The following is a 20,002-nucleotide window of genomic DNA, read 5'->3' as shown; positions in this document are numbered from 1 at the left end:
ACATATTATCTGGGGTATAGAATTTAAAACCACATTCAAGTAAAAGCATTTGTGAATGGCCACCACAGGCAAGTCATATCACATACACACAAACAAAAGTAGCACTGGGAAACTTTGAAATGGTTAAAATCTGATTTTCACTTGATAGAGATGGCTGAGGTAAACTGGCATTTTTCTGCATGATACCTAATCATTACAGCACATACCAATCTCCTCTCTTTCAGTAATGTATATGCTGCACTAACAGATGTCTCACTCAAGGTCTTCTGTAACTCTGATTTTGGAAATACTGGGATTCTCCCAATTTGCAGCTTGGTAGAGCTGACACAGGTAAATCATGCAGTCCTGTTGGGAACTGGGAAGATGCTATTGCAAAAACATTATTGCTGTAGAAACATCTCCAAATATGGCTGCACACTTTTTTCTTCGTACAGTCACACAGAGCTTCAATATCCAAAGTATGCAGTATGAATATCTTATTGATTTATTCAGAAAACTCTTGTGTGGGGACAAGATGGAAGATGTAGTTACCTGTACCCCCCAAAGCCATGAACACAAGACCTTTCTACATTACATCCACATCTATTGGTAACTTGATTTATTTGTTGACAAAACTTTTACCAAAGGCTTCTAGAGTGAAGTTTCCTCTGAGAATGTGGCATCATTGGTAGTGATGACACTTTTTATCCAGTGAAAATATTTTTTCTCTCTTTCACATGCCTTACTCATTTATAAATGGAAAAGAGTACATAGTATAAAATGAAAAAAAGCAAAATTCTTCAGAAAAATCTACCCCATGAAACATAATTTTCTAAAATTTTCTAATTTTCTTCTAAATTTTGTGATAAGATAAAAGTAGTAGAATAATATTAGTCACAGCTAGTATGACTGCTAGTGCCTGTGAGTTGCTGTCAAACAGGCTACAGTTTATGAATTATGTCAAATTAAGTATTCCAGTCACTAACATATGGTGTTTGTTATATAGTTGCAGCTTCCCCAGAAAATACTCTGATCACAGATTAAATCAGTTCTTCTATTCCTTCCCATTGTATTCTGTTCCCCAACTGTTTCCAGGGCATAAGCTGGTAAATTCTTCCTAGTACATGATTATTTTGATTGCACACAGCCAAGGGACTGACAGGTACACCTGAGGCAATTCTAACATTTGTCTACAGAAAACAGCCCTTGTCAGGACAGGCCATCAGTTCAACATCAAAAGTAACACATACAGCTAAGACAGACATCCACTTAAACTCTGCAATAGCTGTTTATCCTTACATGTTTGCAACAAAGCAAGCTTCAATCACTAGATGCAATTGACTTCAAGAAGAATCTTCTCAAACAACAAATGTCACCAAGTTCAGCCTTGCTACAGAGCTGCAAAGTCAACAGCTGGAGCAAGTATTCTGTCAACTGCTTGTCTGCTGATGCCCTGAAAAATTCTGATTTGGACAATTGTGAAAACAGTCTCATATCCCTCTTGCCCTGTAAAAGTTGAAGGACATTTTATACGAAGATGTGCTGAACTAGGACTACCAATAGTCATACAACATCAACTATTAGTAGTGTTAGTTAAAATGGAGAAAAGAATAGTGAATCTTATTTCACGAGAAAAATAAGTACATCTGAACTCAGTGTATGAACTGCTGCATCACAAAACTTAGCTGCAGAGGGAACTGACATCTACACTCTTAAATCATGAAAACATGTAAGCTGTAACAAACTTTCACCATGTTGGCTTTTCTGTAGAAACAGTACACATTTTCTGTAATAATAATTTAAAAAATAGATTTATCACCAGACATGAGCAGGTAAAGAACCTGCTATCACAGGCAGCCAATATATTTTACATTTGAACCAGGAGTCTCCATTACAGAAGTGGTAAAAATGTACCAGCTTGCTTACAGTTTCTTTTCAAGAGATTAGTGCTTAAAACCTGGCAATATACTAGCAGTGAATCTTTTATAGAAAACCTCATCTTAACTAGTAAGTCTCAGTGGGCAGCCTATATATTTTAATTATGTTTTAAACGTTGGCATCTGCTCTGGAAAACTGGCATTATATCAGCAAGCTAGCATTGAGTACCTATTAGCTACAGTCAGAATGAGATTTGTATTCCATCTCCAGCCCTCCCAGCAAACACTTGTGTTCTTTAATAAGGCATTTATGTGCCTGATGTACCAGTATTATCTAAAAATGAATATTGGGTCCTCCCCCTGTGGTGTTAAAAGGTCTACAAATTATGTTAAATTAGAAAACTGATGTTAACAGGAAAGCTGTCATGCCTGAAGCCTCTAATTGTTACACAACCTTCTTTTGAGACTATAGCTGTAAACCCAACAGCCTCAATTAAATTTTTTGAAAGTAGTTTTGCATCAGAAATAAGACTTATCTTCATGACTAAAAGAATTACTGTGCGCGCTACATCACAAATATACCAGCCCAGCACACATTAATACCTACAGACTCTGTGTTCATTGCTGTCTTCAACATGCCACAAGCATTTATGTAGCATTTTGGTAACAAAGGAATGTAAAAATGATCAAGAGGCACTAAAGTCTAGAGCTACTTCACCCAGAAGGCAAGCCAATCCTGTGAGGCACTGCAGAAGCTGAAGAAATAGTTCTCATACAGCTGACATAAATAGCATGTGTAAGCAGCATTTAGTATCATTAACAGGTGGTCATGAAATGAGTAGTTCTCAGTTTTCACACTGAGTTGTGACGCATACAACTACACCAAGGAATCACCCAGTAGACACAGCAGATAAAGACATAATTCATTAAAAGTATTGAAAAATATGCCCGCACAGGTCTGTCAGTAACATTGAGAAGATTAATTAAAAACTTAGGCCAGGTTTTGTTTTTAAGCTCCTTTTTAAAAGTCATTATATTCAGCATGAATTTGAATTTTTAAAAAGTCGAGTTTTAAAGTTAGAACTCCACAGTTTTGTAAGGTGATGTGGCCTCTAAGTAGCAAAAAATACCCATTTTCCTAGTTTAGCTAACACTGAGTCACAAATGTATAAGCATGTCAGTGTACACACATGTATTTTATTCTAATTTTGTTTTAAACTTGAGGTATATTTTCCTCATATAGCACACATAATGGTGTTGCTTATATTCCAACTCGGACAGGTAGGGATGTCACCAGATGTTGGCTAAAACACAGTTCTCAGCCTTTCAGTTCACATCTAGAAGTTGTCAATACATTTGAAAAGGTAATAGTTTCTTCTCCCTCCAAAGTTTCGGATAAATTGACAAGCAAGGTGGACACAGTGACTTTTCAAGCGCTGCATTCCCAGCTCAATATATCCTATCCTGTAGGTATTAAGTACTTAAAAAAGACCTTGGTTTTAGAATCAACAACAGACTAAGATGGACTGAAGCTTTACTTCATTTTATGCAGAGATACCTACTAAGAAATTTAGCTCCCTAAGGTAATAGAGAACATTTAAACAGTTATATATTGCTCTTTCTCCATAAAGCCCTGTTTTGCTCAGGTTTTTTCAATTTTCATCAATAAATGAAAACTGAGGAACTGCCTATTCCACCACTTTCCAGAGCAACCCACCTCGCTACTGATGGTCTATTTAAAGATTTTCAAGAAACCTGATGTGCTATGCTCTAAGATTATTTACTTACATGGCCCTATATGAAAAGCCACTGCCTTAGAATTCTTGGAACCTGTGGAAGACCCAGTCATTCCAACCTGCCTCAGAGCAGATTCTGAACCACATGTTATTTCACCATCCAGCATCATCACTAATTTTTTATTTTAAGATGCTAGTTTTAATATCACAAAGCTCTTAAAGAGAATCTGTAATTTGTTTAACAAATTATAAAATTACAAGATTGTAGTAGAAATATGGAAGAACAGATTGGCTTCCATTTCTGCTTAACTTCAGCATTCAGTGGAATAAGAGGTTGCAAACTCCAAAAGCAGCAAAGTATAGCAACTGAAGTGATAAAGTTTTGTTTCAAGTTATTGTACAAAATATCTAAGCAGTCTTCAATTTTAACATTAAATTTCTTCAATGATTATTTATCTGATAAATAACTATTCTTTAAAATGCACCTAACACACGAGGATAAGTTGGAATTAATGTTAACATAAAAAAGCAGGTAAATAATACCCATCTTCTATATAAACAGCTACTAGCACCCATATTTAATTTTTATGATACTTCCGTAAAGGTCTTCTTAACATCATGAAGTCGAAGCAAACCACCACCTAAAAAAGCAACTTCAGATAAAATACTTTCTATCAAACTGAGCAATGACAGACCTCATATTCTAGTTTTATACTACTATAATTCTGTTTGGCTCAAAAAATTTCGTAATCTATGTCATTTATTATACATTATTCTACAGTTGCCATTTACCCAGGAAGTGTAAGACTGGTTAGAAATGAAAAATATTTGCTCATTGTCTTCACTGCAAGTTTATAGCCAGCAGCATCCTAGAACAGATAAAAACCCCTACAGATTAGACAAGCTGTTTTCTAAAGTAGTTAGCAGCTTGGAGGTATGCTTAACCATACTACACTGAGATGTTTTCTAGGTCAACATAAAAAGGCCCTGTAAAAATACAAGCGATCCAACTATCACTCGATGAAAGACAGATCAAGTTAAGGGGCACCACACAAGGTAATGCTGTGTTTGTTTACAACAAGATGCCATGACTAGACTGAACTTGCCTTCTCCTCTGAGGTGCCTAAATGTTAACTGCTACCACTACTTCTGGAAAATTAAGATAGTATTTTCTTTTCTTGCTATCTCTAGTCACGAAGTTCTGGTACCTGTCTCCAGTTTGGCACTGAAGACACAAGTCAAAATTCCTTTCACTCACATGTCTATGCTGAATGGTGTAAACCAGCATAGTCAACACTGGCACCCTGCTTTGCACAAAGGAATAATCATTGCTTATAAAGATCACTTGAAACATATTTTAAATAATCAAATAGAAGACAGAAAGCTAGTACATTCTTAGGGTCATAGGGCTCTATGTCCCTCTCTTGAAGGTCACCTGAAAGGGACACCAGTGCAGTGAATTCAAAATTAAGTATCAGGCTATATTTAGAATAACTAACAATGCCAGAAATTCTATGTTAATGTAATTTTTATTAAACTGCTAAACTTTCCTTAATTAAAAAGGGTGAAAAAAAATTCACACATGCCTTCATTGACATACTTTTATGTCAGTATATTAATTAGAAGTGAGGGTGAGGTAAGGTCAAAGTGAATGCTTTCAGATACTGCTGTATATCTGAAAGGGTATTCAAAGAAATACTAAATTTCAGTTTCTAAAAAAAAACTTGTATGCTTTTTCTCACTCCAAGAGATAACAAATCTCTTTGAACATTTACTTATAAGTAGCTTCCCTTCTCATTTTATTTTTCAAATACTTCTATTCTCAGTTTTAAGTACACTTTAAAATTGTAGCTTTAACTCACTGCTACAGAACAGCAGCAGTACACATGTGAATCATGCAGCAGCAAATGATTTCATCCAAATAAAGAATTCAAAATAAACATAATCTAAAGGAATTCAGGATCATCATGCAAGTATGAAAACACTTTTTACCATATAACATTTGAGCTAGTGAAGTTACAGCCTATTTCAGTATATTTTATATGCCCAGTTCCAGTAAGAGGTAAATTAAACCCCCCGGGAAATGCATGTAGATTACAATTATGCAGATTAAGGAAAACTGTCTTTAAAAGTCTAATAGCATCAAATGCACCACTGCATATACCTCTGTGCAAACATCGTACTTTAGCTGCACTATGTGCTGCAGCAAACTCTCACCTCTTCTTTGCACAAAACTACATGCACAGTCTTTTAAAACACAGAAGAAATCAGCATATCTAGAACAGACTATCAAAACGCTGCTAGTTGAGTAACAGCTTCCACCTATTGCCTGCAGTTTGAGTGGTTGCAAAGGTACAACTGACAACAATAACTTAATTGTATAAGAACAGAAAGACAAACCTGAATCTGTTGAAAAGCTTTCAGTCTTTTCTTGAATCTAGAAGGTAAAACAAAATCACATCCTCGAGCTAGCAATGCCAACTCCTTTCTTAGATCAGGATCTTGTCGCAAAGAAATCTCCTTTATCCTCATGCTTTCGGATTTCATATAATGTCTCTGTGTGCCAGTCCAGGCACTTGAGTCCCAGTAAATAGCAGAGCTGTTGTATTATCTCTCAGTGCTGCTTAAAGCAGCAGCTGCACCCGCGTTCTGGGATATTATAAGAGTCAGCTCAACTTTGCCTGCTCCATACATTAAAGGGAACTTGGCTGGAATTGCAAAAACGGATTGGGAAGTCACTTTGGGGGCCTGCCCTTTCATCCAGGCATTCCAAAGTCTAAATGGGACAGTATGGAAAATGAAAACCGTGTTTGGAGGAGCATCTATAAAAGCAGCTTCCAATTTTAAAAAAGGCAAGCCCTACAGGAATGCAGAGAAGCCAGTCGTGGTTATTTTCTAGCTTCCTCCTCCTCCCATCCCCCTCAGCTTTCCCTTCTGTCACAAAACACTCACTGTCTAGCTTCAATGAAGTACCTCACTGAAGGATAAGGCTTATTACACAGCAATTAATTCCTTTTAAACCCCTTCGTTCTTTAGTGGGAACCCTATTACACTGGGACAATGAAGGCAGTGACAGAAAAAGCTTCAGACAGGCTTTCAGAATGGCTCACGTAATCAATAAATAATTTTTTTACATTGAACTATATCTAAGTTACTGTATTTCAAGAATCTAAAATTTTAAATGTTAAGACAATACCATAGCAGAAATGAAGCTAATGTTACCACACTGAAACACTGCTTTAAATCATGTTTTACCAAAAGGTTACATTAGAAATATAATTGATGTCACAAATTTGAAAAAATTGACAGGATACTTTTTTCTAGTTTTATAAACATTAACATCCACATACTAGATTGCATACCTGTCACATTTCACTTGCGTTAGACTCTTGCTACCACTCTATTTTCACTGTATTGAATTTCAAATACATTTTATGGGGGTGTTGAGGCCAAGTTTTAGTACACATCAATATTCTTCATGGAAACAGAAATCTGATAAGCTTCTGTGAAAATTAAAGTGACCTTCAGTTCCTTCTCCTTTATGGTTTTAGGTCTATTAACTTATAACTAGTGGAGTTTTTACATATTTAAATGGATATACCTTTATCATAGCAATCTCTAGGAAATGCTGCTATTTGGATGGATTTTTTTCCAAATATCACCATTACAGTTATGAGTATGGCAACTCTTACTATTCCAAGCTGTGAACAGTGTTAGCACCTCCAAATTCTCTAACGATAGAGGTATTGGATGTTTATTACCTGTACCTTGTCATGCAAAAGTTTACTTACTAACAGTGTAAAAGGAAAGACCTGGCCAAATATACTCTATTGTCATCCCTCTACTTTAAATAAAGCCATTTTTCTGATTACACAAAATGCACACAGCCCGAAACAACTCTTTCACCACTGTGTCAGAGATTTCATTTACTGGATGGCACTATTTTACTCCCATATAATCTTTAGCCCTATTTATCCATTCACTGCCATTCTATATGTAGCACTGTATTAAAACCCCACAGTAAATATCCTTGTTCAATTAAGGAAAGGAAACTATGAAAAAGTGCTAGTGAAACATGATTTGTCTAAATTGGATAATTTTTTTAGTTTATCACACATTGTTAGAAAGTAAATTATGACAAAACACCTACTTTCTTGGTTTTAATTTAGTATCCAGTCCTGTCCCCGCCTCCTGCTTCTTTACGGTAGCTCGTTATGAAGATATTTATTTCTTTCGGAAGTGGGAGAACAAGAAAGGAATTGACAAGGCAAGAGTCAGACATGTTGTAGTTGGCATGACCAGACTATCCAACTGCATTGAGCAAATCTGGCTGTCACTCACTGTCTTTTAGGAAGACTAAATCAACTAACCTGGGATAAACCTTGGCCACAGGGAAGTCAACAGAAAACTGGGCATGCAGTACACAACAGCAGCATGCCTGGAACTTGAGATGAAGGACTGAGGTGCTAGAGTAGGAGAGGAATCCTATTCTGGCAACAGATAACCATTCCAGACCAAAATGTGGAAGGTCAGGAAGGTTGTATTGCAGGGCAGATTGTGTTTCAGGTTAGGCAGAACAGGCCTTACTTGAGGTAAGGAAAGGCATCTTCTCACACAAATTGCTATTTTCATCCCTTTCAACCAGGTGATACACTCCCATCTGCTACTACATTCACAGTCTTATTTGATGTGGCTGTATTATGTCATTAAGGTGATGGACTGTCACATGGAGAGAACTAACCTAAAAGAGCAAAGTGCCAGTCTGGAACCCAAAAGGCCTGGAGCTCCTGAACCTGCTGAAGGAGGCTCAGTAACAAAGACATGTTTTGAACTCCATTTTTGAAGGAGTTGTGTGTTTCCCTCCTTTATTCAAATGGAACTTAGAATCCACCATAACTTAACCAGCAAACCAGGTTCAGTATTTTGAATATTCTGCAATGCTTTGTCATAATATTACTTCATTGTTCCAAGTCAATCCCATTGTTAGTCTAATATGTTTTAGCACTATGGTTTACAACCTAGTGGCCATTTATATACTTGGGTATTTGCTGTTCTCAGGTTGCAATTTGTTGTTCTACTGGCTACTAATCACATAATTTTTACCATCTAAATGGAAAAGGGGTTTGTATTGCCACATTTAAGGAGACAGAGCATTTATAAAGCAATGTGGTCATGAATCCCCTAAGATCTGTTTTAACCTTTTCTGTAATGAATTAATCACAGGGCAAAGTCAGCTTTCATTCATATTGAACTGGAAGTATTCTAGTGTTACTTTTATTCTAAATCTGAATTCTCTCCAATGAAAGGTACAGCGAAATCCTTTAATGGGTGAAGGTCTGGGTGCCAGCCATGAAGCTGTTCAAGTATCCTGGGAGATTATTATTAGCTAGATAAACAAACAGGGGGAAGATGCATGCTCAGAGCTTCCTTCCAAAGCTAAAGATACACACTATGAATGGACTGGACTCAAGGGACTGTGGCCAAAGAGTTTACCACTTTAACAAAGATCTGAACATACACAAGAGTAAACAACATAAATAACACAATATTCTGGGTATTGTAGAGGAAATCCAATCTTGAAGACTACTTTAAAAACCCCTTAAGTATTTGCCTAGCAAGCCAGAATTTCTTGTCAGAAGCATATACCAACAGTATGTTAAAGTCTTAAGAGATTAAGTGGAAGTGACCTCAAATCTGGAAAACAAATCCCAGCATTACAGGAAGCCCTCAAGAAAAAATTTTCAACCATATAAAAACTTTAGTTGCTGGAGTCTAGTCTTCAACCCAATAAAACGTGAACCAAGATGACAGAAAGCCTGTTTGGCTTTTCAAGTTCAAATAAGGAGGAAGTTCAAATAAGACTGAATAGCCAAGCCCAATGGCAACAGCATGGAACCCAATGTCATCCCTCAGCCTGTGATGATGGAAAAACTAAGAGCGGCTTCTGGGTTAACTGTAGAAAGAAAATAGTTTTATCTCCAAATCAGCCAATGTAAAGGCCTGTTATGCAACTAAGGGAACCCTTTACAAAAGTAACTTAATAGTGAAGGGCAGAACACAGCAGTTAAGAGAAGTAAGGCAAGGTGGCACCTTTTCAATACAGAAAAAAATAAAAAATGGCACGACTAATGTAGTATTAAAAATATATTCCAGAGGTTTAAAGTGGAAAGAAGGCACTAATAAAAACAAATAGTTAGGAAGCTATACAAGAAGTCAATTAGCTAAGGATGCTTGCTAAAACACAGCTGCTATGAGGCAGGAAATACAAAGAAGAAATTACATAAATATACTAGAAGACAAACAAAAGAAACAATTCTTTGCTAGACTAAGAGAACAAGAAAACCCAAACCAAACAACCCTGAAATGCAGAGTTCTTTTTTTTTCCCCTCAAAAAACATTGTGACTAAACTATCACCATTATTTAATATTATCAAGAATTATTTCTAAACCAGATAATCCACACCTGGCCTTTGCTATACTGAAAGATCATGAAACTAACTTTTTGCTAACAACTTCCCACTTCTAACTGCTGTGCATGAAAAGAGAACAAGAGGACAATGCATTTGTGAGCTGAACAGAACAACAAAGTACTACTATCCATCCCTAACTGTCCTTTCGATAGGAGTCATCCCTTTTCACCAGTACACTCACAACACCCAAGGGAGCCAACACGTACAATGTGTACATAGCAGAAAGAATCAAGTTATTAGGCTCATATTGAACAACTAGTTATGGAAACTGATTTCTTTAAAGATATGGACAGTGTTGCTGGAGCGAATATGACATACTGATGAACTGCTAGATGTTGACATTATGCAGTTAAGAAATCTACCTTCACAAGAAGAACCGATCTTTTGCCTTTGGAAAGGAGTTCATGTGCATTTTGGCCTAGATCCATATTTTTTTTCTTGTAGGATGCAATGCCTCTCCACTGGAATGGGAAGTCTTGCATGTAATGCCTTCTTGAATGATTATTTAAATTTTCCAGTACTCTTGGATTAGAAAGAATAATGCCTGGCAGTTCTTTCCACAGCAGTTAAGAGAATCCATAATTCTTTGGAGGCAAGACAGTGAGTAAGTAAAAAGACAGCAGTTAGATGCCAGATGTATGGTCATGTTAGTAGGCCAGGAAGGAGGGGCTGATCAGATTTTCTGCACATGACTAAAAGAAACCCACATATGAACACAATGGTATGGGCCATTATCAGATTACAACCAAGAGAAGACACATGTCACTTTGCTATGATTACACAGGCTCCAAAGAGATAGCAAGGGCCTTTTTCAGTTTGTTAACTGCATCTGACAGACTAACTTCAGCAAGCATTAATAAGTTATTAAACCAATGCTGGACAATAAAGGAATGGTTTACAGACCTTGAGAACAATTCTCATGTTCTCTGCCACCTTTAAAAAAGTCACTTCACATTTTATTTACCTGCGTACAGCATAAACTGAATTTCAAGGGAAAAAGGTTGTTGGAATAGTTCTGCAGATAGAGCCTATTTACTATTCATGATCTTCACATGACCCTATTCATCAGATCATGAAAACCAGGACCACCCAAATAGATGCTGATGAGGTGAGTATTAAAGAGAGAAAGACATAAACAAAAAATCTACTATGGGTTACACAAATTAAAGTCATATTTCCTCTAATAAAATGCTGTATTTTTACATTTTAGATTAACTGTGAAGCTAAAGAGACCATCCACAGCTGAAGCTACAGGCCACAATATATGCACTTGTAACTTTACCAACACAAACCTCTGAATGGCAGACTTAAGATTGAAATGAAGAATCAGTTCAGGCTGATTCAGAATACCACAGATTTTCCTACAAGAGACAGCTGCTTTTACAACCAAGTCTAATGATATGCATTATGGAACTTTTCAAAGTCACACTGGCCATTTTGGAGATTTAGTAATTTCTATATTGTTATTATTTACATTGTGTCACCTTAATTTAGAAGATGACAGTAATTTAGAAGTCTGGTATTAAAAACATGAATGACAATTTATAACTGTCCAGCAATTTATTTAAACATTGTATAGCTGTTCAGTACTTCCATCTTTTAGACATTAACTGAATGTTCAATTAATTCTTTCAAAAGAATCTTTTCCCAAACTAGAAAGATTGGTATGTGGAAGTACACTACCACTTTAAATCCAGCATCAGAGGCTAACTTCATGTGTAATTTAGTCCCTGAAATCACAAGACAATGCACCTGGCTCTCAGCGGCCACAGGATGGAGGTTTGCCGGCCGGCTGTCCCACGAGTGGCCGGAGGGCAGACACGCGAGTGGCCACTCCAAGTCTCTGCCCAGCCTGGTGCGGGTGGCGGTGATCGCTGCGGCGTGGGGAGCACAGCAGAGCACAGAGCACGGGGAAACCGAGGCAGAGGAATAAGGGAAGGGGACTTGTCTGAATCTCCAAATCTTTAATGACAAAGTCAGGGCAGAACATGTGAACCAATCTGAACCTGAAGGGGCTACTTTTAAGGCATGGGGGGAACACGGGGAGGACACAACCTTTGACCAACAGGAGGGCATTAGGGGAGGGGTGCAGGGTAAGGGCTCCCCAGTAAAAGCCAGCATGGGGAGGGAGCAAACCTCACAATCCAGTCCTGCTCCAAAGAAGGGACGAAAGACAAGGAACACTCCAGAACCAAAAGAGTGTGCTGTCTTTGACAGATAGGAGTGAGACAAGGGAACAAGGGTGGTATACAGGTGTATTGACATACATTTTGGTGGGGAAAACTGTGGTAAACAACTCAGGACTGGACTATTAGGGAAGCCAAATGGGGTACAGAGACTGAACCATTACAAACTTATAACAAGGAATATTAACACATACTACAGAAGAACCAATTGTAAAATAACAGACTACCACATCTCCCCGTATTTTGTTTTATAAAGTTGAAAAATGGCTGAGAAGAGGTACCAACTCCATCCTGGAACTTAGTTCTTTAAACTTCCGTGCTTTTAGGAGCACTTTTTCCCCACCACTCTTGGTTTGTGGTGGTAGCAGCTACCACAGTCTTTGAAGAGGATGGGTTGGCAGTGGAAATAACTTGTTTTAAGATTCCAAAGACAAAGGAAATTAAAAATATAACAACTATAAACCAACTAATGTCTTTTACAACAGAAGGCATCCAGCCTGACAGGCCCCATTTCTTAAATCTTCATAGCTGGTCAGGTGGATGTCTAGGAAAAATGACAACACAACTATGAAATACAGGCAAACTCTATGTGCTGTGAAAAAGGGTCAGGGTCTTCCTCCTCCCTTGCAGCGCTTTAGGTTTGATGCAACTGCATCATTGGCAGGGTTGTTTTGGGGATTTAAAGGGACAATTTCTGACTCAGTTTCCTCTCTTGTGGGAGTGTAAAGTTTCACCCATTTCTTGGGGATCCACTTTACTCCTGAGGGCATGGACACACATGTGTTACACGTGTAACTAATTCAAAGGGACCCTGGATGTCTTTAGAGTCTGGATCTCTCACCATAACAGGAGGTCTTTCCTCGCCTGGCAGTTGTTGGTGATGGCAAAAATTCCTCAGGACAGTTGGGTTTGGGTTGTCAAAAGAGCAATTAAGAAAGTTGGTAGTAAACAAAGCTTTACACAATCTGTGCTGTGGTGACAAGACCTGGACCTCTCCTCTCTGGTGGATGAGGACTTTTTTGAGTGTTTGATAGGTTCTCTCTATCACTGCTTGGCCAGTTGGGGAGTGCGGTATCCCAGTTCGAATTTGAACTCTCCATTCATGCAAAAATTTGCCAAATGCCTTGGATGTATAGACTGGGCCATTATTTGTTTTGATGGTTTTGGGGACCCCCAAGGTCACAAAGGCCTACACAAGATGTTTCTGTACATCTGAGGCCTTTTCCCCTGCATGGGTCGAGGCAAAATCTGCTACCAAGAAGCCATCCACTGATACGTGTACGTATTTCAGCCTCCTGAATTCAGGCACATGGGTCACAGCAGTGTGCCAGACCTCACAACTGCAGAGTGCTCTTGGGTTTATTCCTGAATCCAATGATGCTAAGGACTCCTGACAGTTTGGGCACGTGGTCACAATCGCCTTGACTTGATCACGCCTCAGGTGGAATTGGCAGATCAGACCAGGAACGTTTTCATGGAATTACTGATGGCTAAGCTTGGCCTGTTGGAAGATGTTAGCTTGGCCAGCCAGCTGCAAAGGGGTGGCTAGGGCATCTGCTCTACTGTTCCCTTCACTGATGAACCTGGGGAGGTCAGTATGTGACCTCACATGCTCACAAAAAAGGGCTGTTCTCGGTGGGAAACTAGATACACAAGTGTCGAGAGCAAGCCAAAGATGACTGGATTGGAGACTTCCTTCAAGACAGCATGTTCTGCTCTGGACACCACTCCTGCTACGTAAGCTGAATCGGTAAAAATATTAATTGGTTCTGGGAATTTCTCAAAGACCCTGATACTGCATCCAACTCAGCAACTTGAGGAGAGCCCTCTACAATTTTAATGTCAGCTTCTCACTGCTGAGTTTGAGGATTTTTCCAAGTCATCGCTGACTTGTGGGACCCTCCAGACCCATCAGTAAAAACTGTCAAAGCCTTTAACGGGCATCTACTTCAGATTTCTTTTGGAATCAAATTAAACTCTGTGTTAAACAATTTGTGAACTTGGTGAGGGATAGAAATTTTGCCTGGATAACTACAGAGCAAACTGCAAATCCTCGTTTTTGCAAAGCAAGTGCTCCAAGGTCTCCTTGGTTAGTTTCTCAGCTGATGTTTTGATGAGGACATGGATACATGTGAAGTCACACCCCATCAACAGTTGCAGACAGACTCTAGCCTGTATGATCAGCTGAGCCATCAGCTCTCATGGCTGTGTGATGCTTTATGCTTTTGGACAACTGATGATCGAGGAACACCCACTCTATGATTAGTAGGGGATCCTTCTGGTCCGTGTCCCATTGAAAAATGAGCCTGTGAAGGTGTGGCAACTTACCTAGGATAATGTAACAGAAGGGAAGGCCCTCACAGCAATGGTGGGCTTGCTGGCCTGCCAGTGTGGATTACACCTTCTTGAGTGCTGTCCTTGTCTCCTGGACAAGACCCTCGAAGAATCTAACCCCTCTCTCTCCTTCAACAAGTTGAAGAGGGGAGACAGATCCCCCATGGTGAGCCCCAGCCAGGGCCTGATCCAGTTCAAAGACCCACACAACTGTTGGAGGTCTTGCAGGGTCTTTGGGTTGTCATTTATGACAACCCTATGGGACTTGATGGTCCAGTTGGAAATTTTGAGGCCCAGATACTTCCAAGGCAGCAGCTTCTGTACTTTCTCTTTTGCAAATCCAGCCACTGCCAAGGCAGTGATAGTGTCCTCAATCGCTCCTGCAAGCACATTGTCATCGGGGGCACAAACAAGAACATCGTCCATATAGTGATATATGACAATTTCTTGCCCTAGCACACACTGGGACAGGACTCCGGCAACATACCACTGACAGCCGGTGGGAGAGCATTTGAGGCTGTGAGCAATACTCTCCAGTGGTAGCACTTCATGGGAACTTCTCTGTTGATGGAGGGCACAGAGAAAGCAAAGCACGGAGCATCGACTGGGTGAAGAGGAATTTGAAAAGAGTAATCTTTTATATCGATGACAGCCAATGACCAGTTTTGGGGGAGCACTGAAGGGGATGGCATCCCTGGTTGGAGAGACCCCATGTCTTCAATTACATAATTGATTTTTCTCAAACCATGGAGGAGATGCCACTTATCCCTTTCTGGCTTTTTGATGACAAAGACCAGGGAGTTCCAAGGGCTATTGGTTTCAACGATGTGACCCTTGGTGAACTCCTCCTCAACAATCTGAGTGAGTGCACTTAATTTCTGTTTGTTCAGTGGCCACTGTTCTACCCACACTGGTGTATCTGTCAGCCAATTTAGTTTCTAGGTAGGGCGCTCCTCAGTGACCACCACTAAAAATCCTGAGGGGCTGGGAGTTCCCATTTGGCCCCCCACTGAAACATGGCATCATTCCCCCATAGGGTGAACTTGGAATTCAACACAAATGGGCGTATAGAGGCCAATTGCCCATTTGGTCCCTCAATTTGTACAATGCTCCTGTATCTTTTAGCTAATTGGGTGCCCCCAACACCTAGAACTTCACTGGATATGCTTTACAGCTCCCACTGTGATGACCATTTGTGTGGAGGAATGACTGTCACGTCTGCCCCCTTGTCCATCATGCCTTATAACTGCATGGAATGCCCCCCACTTTTAAGGTCACACCATACAAGGGGCTTGTCCCCTACCAGAAATTCAGTAAAATAAATGGAAAGGTCCAGGTCATTGCTGATGGCATAGTGTACTGGAATGGCCTGCGCCATGACTCGGCCCTCCTGCAGAAAGAGGTGGGGATGGACACAGCGTGCCCATCTGAGACTGAATTGCTCAGGATCAAGTGACAGGATCCCTGGGGCAATTTCAATCTCAAAGGGAGTGTATTTGGTGTCCCCAACAACAAGGTACTTGCAGTTTAAAGATGGGGAGTGCTTATAAGTCTCCACCTGATGGATGTGAGGGAGAAGTCCAGGCACAGCAGTGACTACTTGCCAGTCCTGGTCAGGAAAGAAAATAGGATTAGTTAGTTGCAGCCAGTAAGGTTTTCTTTTATCTGAGGTTATTACTTGAGCGCTGGCATTACCGTCAGCGATCCCCCCCCCATGGCCTACCCTATTTTTATCCACGTGCAGGGCAGACCTGCACTCTGTATTTAGTTTTTTTGTGTCTGGGAAACTTCCCCCTCACCTGCCCCTCCGCTCCCTGGAGGCACCCTTCCTTTGAAGGGGCATTGACTTATAAAATGTCCTTGATGGCAGTGAAAGCATCTCCTCCTAGGTGGTTGATTCCCTCGGGTAACAGCTGCTGGAGCTGCTGTCCATTCCTGCAAGGCTGGTTTCTTTGGGGTGTTTTCTACAATGATCATGGCTTTTTTGGTGGACTCCTCTATAAGCTGGTCCAGGGTGGGAGCTGGATTTGAAGGGAGTGACAGGATGACTTATCTGCAGGCTTTGTTTGCATTGCTGGAGACTATTTCTACTATCAACTGTCCTTGTATCTCTAGGTTTTCCCCTCTCTTTTCTACAGCAGCATGAACCCGTTCTACAAAGTCCATAAATGCCTCTGAAAAAGACTGCTTAATAAAAACATAGGGTTGGATTGGTTCTTTGGGTGGCATGGTCAAGAAAGCTTTCTCTGCAGCATCTTTAACTCGATCTAGAACTATTTTTGGAATCCCCTCAGCCTGTTTCTGCACCTGCTCCCAGTCATCCTCACTGACCAGATGATTAAAGGTGGTATCATTTCCATCTGCATCAGTGGAGCATCCAGAGTTCTGCAAGAGCTGTGGAAGGAGGTCTCCCACTAATCTCTTCCATACTTGCCCCCATAACCTATATTTGGATGATATGAGCAAACAATTAAAAAGCCTTTTTAAATCTGCAGGAACCAGGGTGTTTGAAGTAAATGTTGCTTTTAAAAGACTCCTAAAAAACTCGCTTTTCTGGCTGAATTCACGCTGTGTTCTGCAATGTTCTTTGATGCTCTGATATGACAATGGTTCCCACCTGGGATGGTCTCCCCTCGCATTATAAGTGACTGGGGCTAGGAAAAGTGAGTTGTTATTTTCCACCACTTCCAGTCTCCCTGGTACTGCACTCCTGGTCCCCCTGTTACTGTGGGAATCAGAAGCTGGAGCGTGGGAAACAGGAGACTGCTGGGTGGAAACCCGGGCAGAGGCAGACAAGGAGAAGGAGGAGGGGGCTGGTGATGACACATCAATGGGAGGAGCAGGGGGTGGAACTGTAGGTGGGATGAAACTTCCCCCCTCCCCCTGCAAAGGAGGAGGAGGGACCCAGGGAGAGAGGAGGATCAGGAGTCTGGGTGGGAAGAGAGAGGAAGGGGTTCTGGGAAGAAGAAACATCTGCCACAAGGCCAAGGCCATTTTGTGGTGCTTCAATGGACTGAGAGAAAGAACCGTCTTGGAACTCAGAACTAGGATTTCTAACAGGGATAAAGGGATTGGATTGAGGGATCAGGGTGAGGTCTCTGACAGTGTGGCCATCACTATCAGAGCAGAGGTTCCAAGGGGACCTGGGGGAGCCAGGGAGACTGTGGCAACCCTGTGTCTTCTGAGGACGGGCTGCTCCCCTCTGTCCACCTGGTGTAAGGGAGGAGGGAATGGGAAAAGGTGGGGAAAAGGGGTTTCTGGGGCAAACTGTGGATAAACTAGCAGTTTGTTTTTTAACTCTGTTTTCTTTCACTTTTAACAAATCACAAATCAACAGAAATAATTGCAAAAATCCCTCTTTAATGGAGGAATCACCTCTCTTTGTTGAATCACGCAATTTAGCACCCACTTGTCTCCAAAACACAACATGTTGCACATCTTGCTAAGTAACATTTGGAAAGTTAAAAAACAATCACCTCACAAACCTTTTGACAATGCCCTTTGAAAACATAACACCCACCTCTTCCAGGGACTCTTGGTACTTGGAACTTGGTAATAGACTTCCCTTTTCCGGGCAGACAGCCTGGTGCCCATCCTGTCTACCTAGCTTAACTTCCACCCACCATCTGCTGGAAAGAGAGAAAGGGAAAAGGGCCCTGAAAACTGATGGGGATAAACTGAGCACGCCACGCGTTGCATGTCCCCTTGCTTCAGGAAACAGTTGTCAACTCCCCGAGCCCCTGGCCAAGTCCCTCCCAGCCCCTCAGAGAACTCACCAAACCATTGACTTCAGGAAATAAAACTGCAGAAGGGGTCCTCGGTCCCAGAGACACCTTCCCAGACGCCAAGGGCAGGCTACGTCTCTCTCCTCCGGGAGCACTGCTGACTAAAACGCAGCGTGCTCACATGGAGGCAGTGGCACAGCATGGCTTATAAATCTGGGGGCATGTTTGCCCACAGTACAGCCCGTCAATTGGGTTTCTTCGCGTGGAAACTGTGGCACCACTCCCTGCTGCCATGTTTTCGCACTGAAAGCGCAGCGCTGATGCTTTTTCACGCTGTGGCAACACAGAGCACAGGCGATCCTCGCTGCAGCGAAGATGCGCAGAGAAACCCTCACGGCAATGAAGAAGCCCCACATTGGGCACCACCTGTGCCTGGCTCTCAGTGGCCACAGGATGGAGGTTTGCCGGCCGGCTGTCCCACGAGTGGCCGGAGGGCAGACACGCGAGTGGCCACTCCAAGTCTCTGCCCAGCCTGGTGCGGGTGGCGGTGATCGCTGCGGCGTGGGGAGCACAGCAGAGCACAGAGCACGGGGAAACCGAGGCAAAGGAATAAGGGAAGGGGACTTGCCTGAATCTCCAAATCTTTAATGACAAAGTCGGGGCAGAACACGTGAACCAATCTGAACCTGAAAGGGCTACTTTTAAGGCATGGGGGGAACACGGGGAGGACACAACCTTTGACCAACAGGAGGGCATTAGGGGAGGGGTGCAGGGTAAGGGCTCCCCAGTAAAAGCCAGCATGGGGAGGGAGCACACCTCACAATCCATTCCTGCTCCAAGGAAGGGACGAAAGACAGGGAACACTCCAGAACCAAAAGAGTTGTGCTGTCTTTGACAGATAGGGGTGAGACAAGGGAACAAGGGTGGTATACAGGTGTATTGACATACATTTTGGTGGGGAAAACTGTGGTAAACAACTCAGGACTGGACCATTAGGGAAGCCAAATGGGGTACAGAGACTGAACTATTACAAACTTATAACAAGGAATATTAACACATACTACAGAAGAACCAATTGTAAAATAACAGACTACCACAAGACGATAATTTTGAGTCAGTGACAACTGCAGGACAGCTTCTTGCTTATGATTTCACTTGAGATTTCCCTCCCTGAAGATCTTAACACAAAACCAACAAATCTGAAAGCTTAAGACACAGACTTTGTCCTACAAGTCTGTTAATAAAATCACAAATGGCTAATTTACCAACCCAAACCAGGATTTCTGATAGAATTTCCATGAAGACTTACTCTGAATCTAATACTATTGTCTTGTTCTATCAGACTGAATACATTGCTGATACAGGAAATGGAGGCAACAGAAACTATATTGATTTCTAGAGAACTAAATTGAAAGCTGTCCAGAATTGCAAGCAGGGTACAGCACCAAAGGACAAAGCCAAGATAGAAGAGCAAAGAAGGTGGTCACTGGTAACCATGTGATCTTTAGCTTTCAGAATAACCAAAAGGGCAATCATTACATATGAAGAAAAAAGACCCAAGAAATTAGACATCTTACAGAGGCCGACCATCACAAATACATTGCCAGAATGGGAACAGTATTCCTTACTTTCCTCCAATCTCCATTACTGTAAGTCTTATTGTGAATTTTTACAAACATTCTAGAAAAATTGTTC

At 41.1% G+C, this 20,002-nt stretch overlaps 1 protein-coding gene across 4 annotated transcripts in view; it reads right to left on the bottom strand.

Moving 5' to 3' along the window:
* Nucleotides 1–20,002, bottom strand: part of PPP2R3B (protein phosphatase 2 regulatory subunit B''beta) — a 52,937-nt gene that overhangs the window by 23,926 nt on the left and 9,009 nt on the right. Inside the window, exon 1 of one of the 4 annotated variants that reach the window (XM_030277405.4) lies at nucleotides 5,993–6,470. The exons of the other annotated variants lie outside the window; for them this stretch is intronic. Within the exon in view, the coding sequence (XP_030133265.1) occupies nucleotides 5,993–6,139 (147 nt within the window). The 5' untranslated portion in view covers nucleotides 6,140–6,470. Of the gene's footprint in view, nucleotides 1–5,992; nucleotides 6,471–20,002 lie in introns of those variants that run through there. 4 annotated transcript variants of the gene reach the window in all.

This window comes from Taeniopygia guttata, chromosome 1 (genome assembly GCF_048771995.1).
Source record: "Taeniopygia guttata chromosome 1, bTaeGut7.mat, whole genome shotgun sequence".
NCBI lineage: Eukaryota > Metazoa > Chordata > Aves > Passeriformes > Estrildidae > Taeniopygia > Taeniopygia guttata.
The sequence above is the reverse complement of the archived record's forward strand: the minus strand, read 5'-3'. Positions and strand labels throughout refer to the sequence as shown.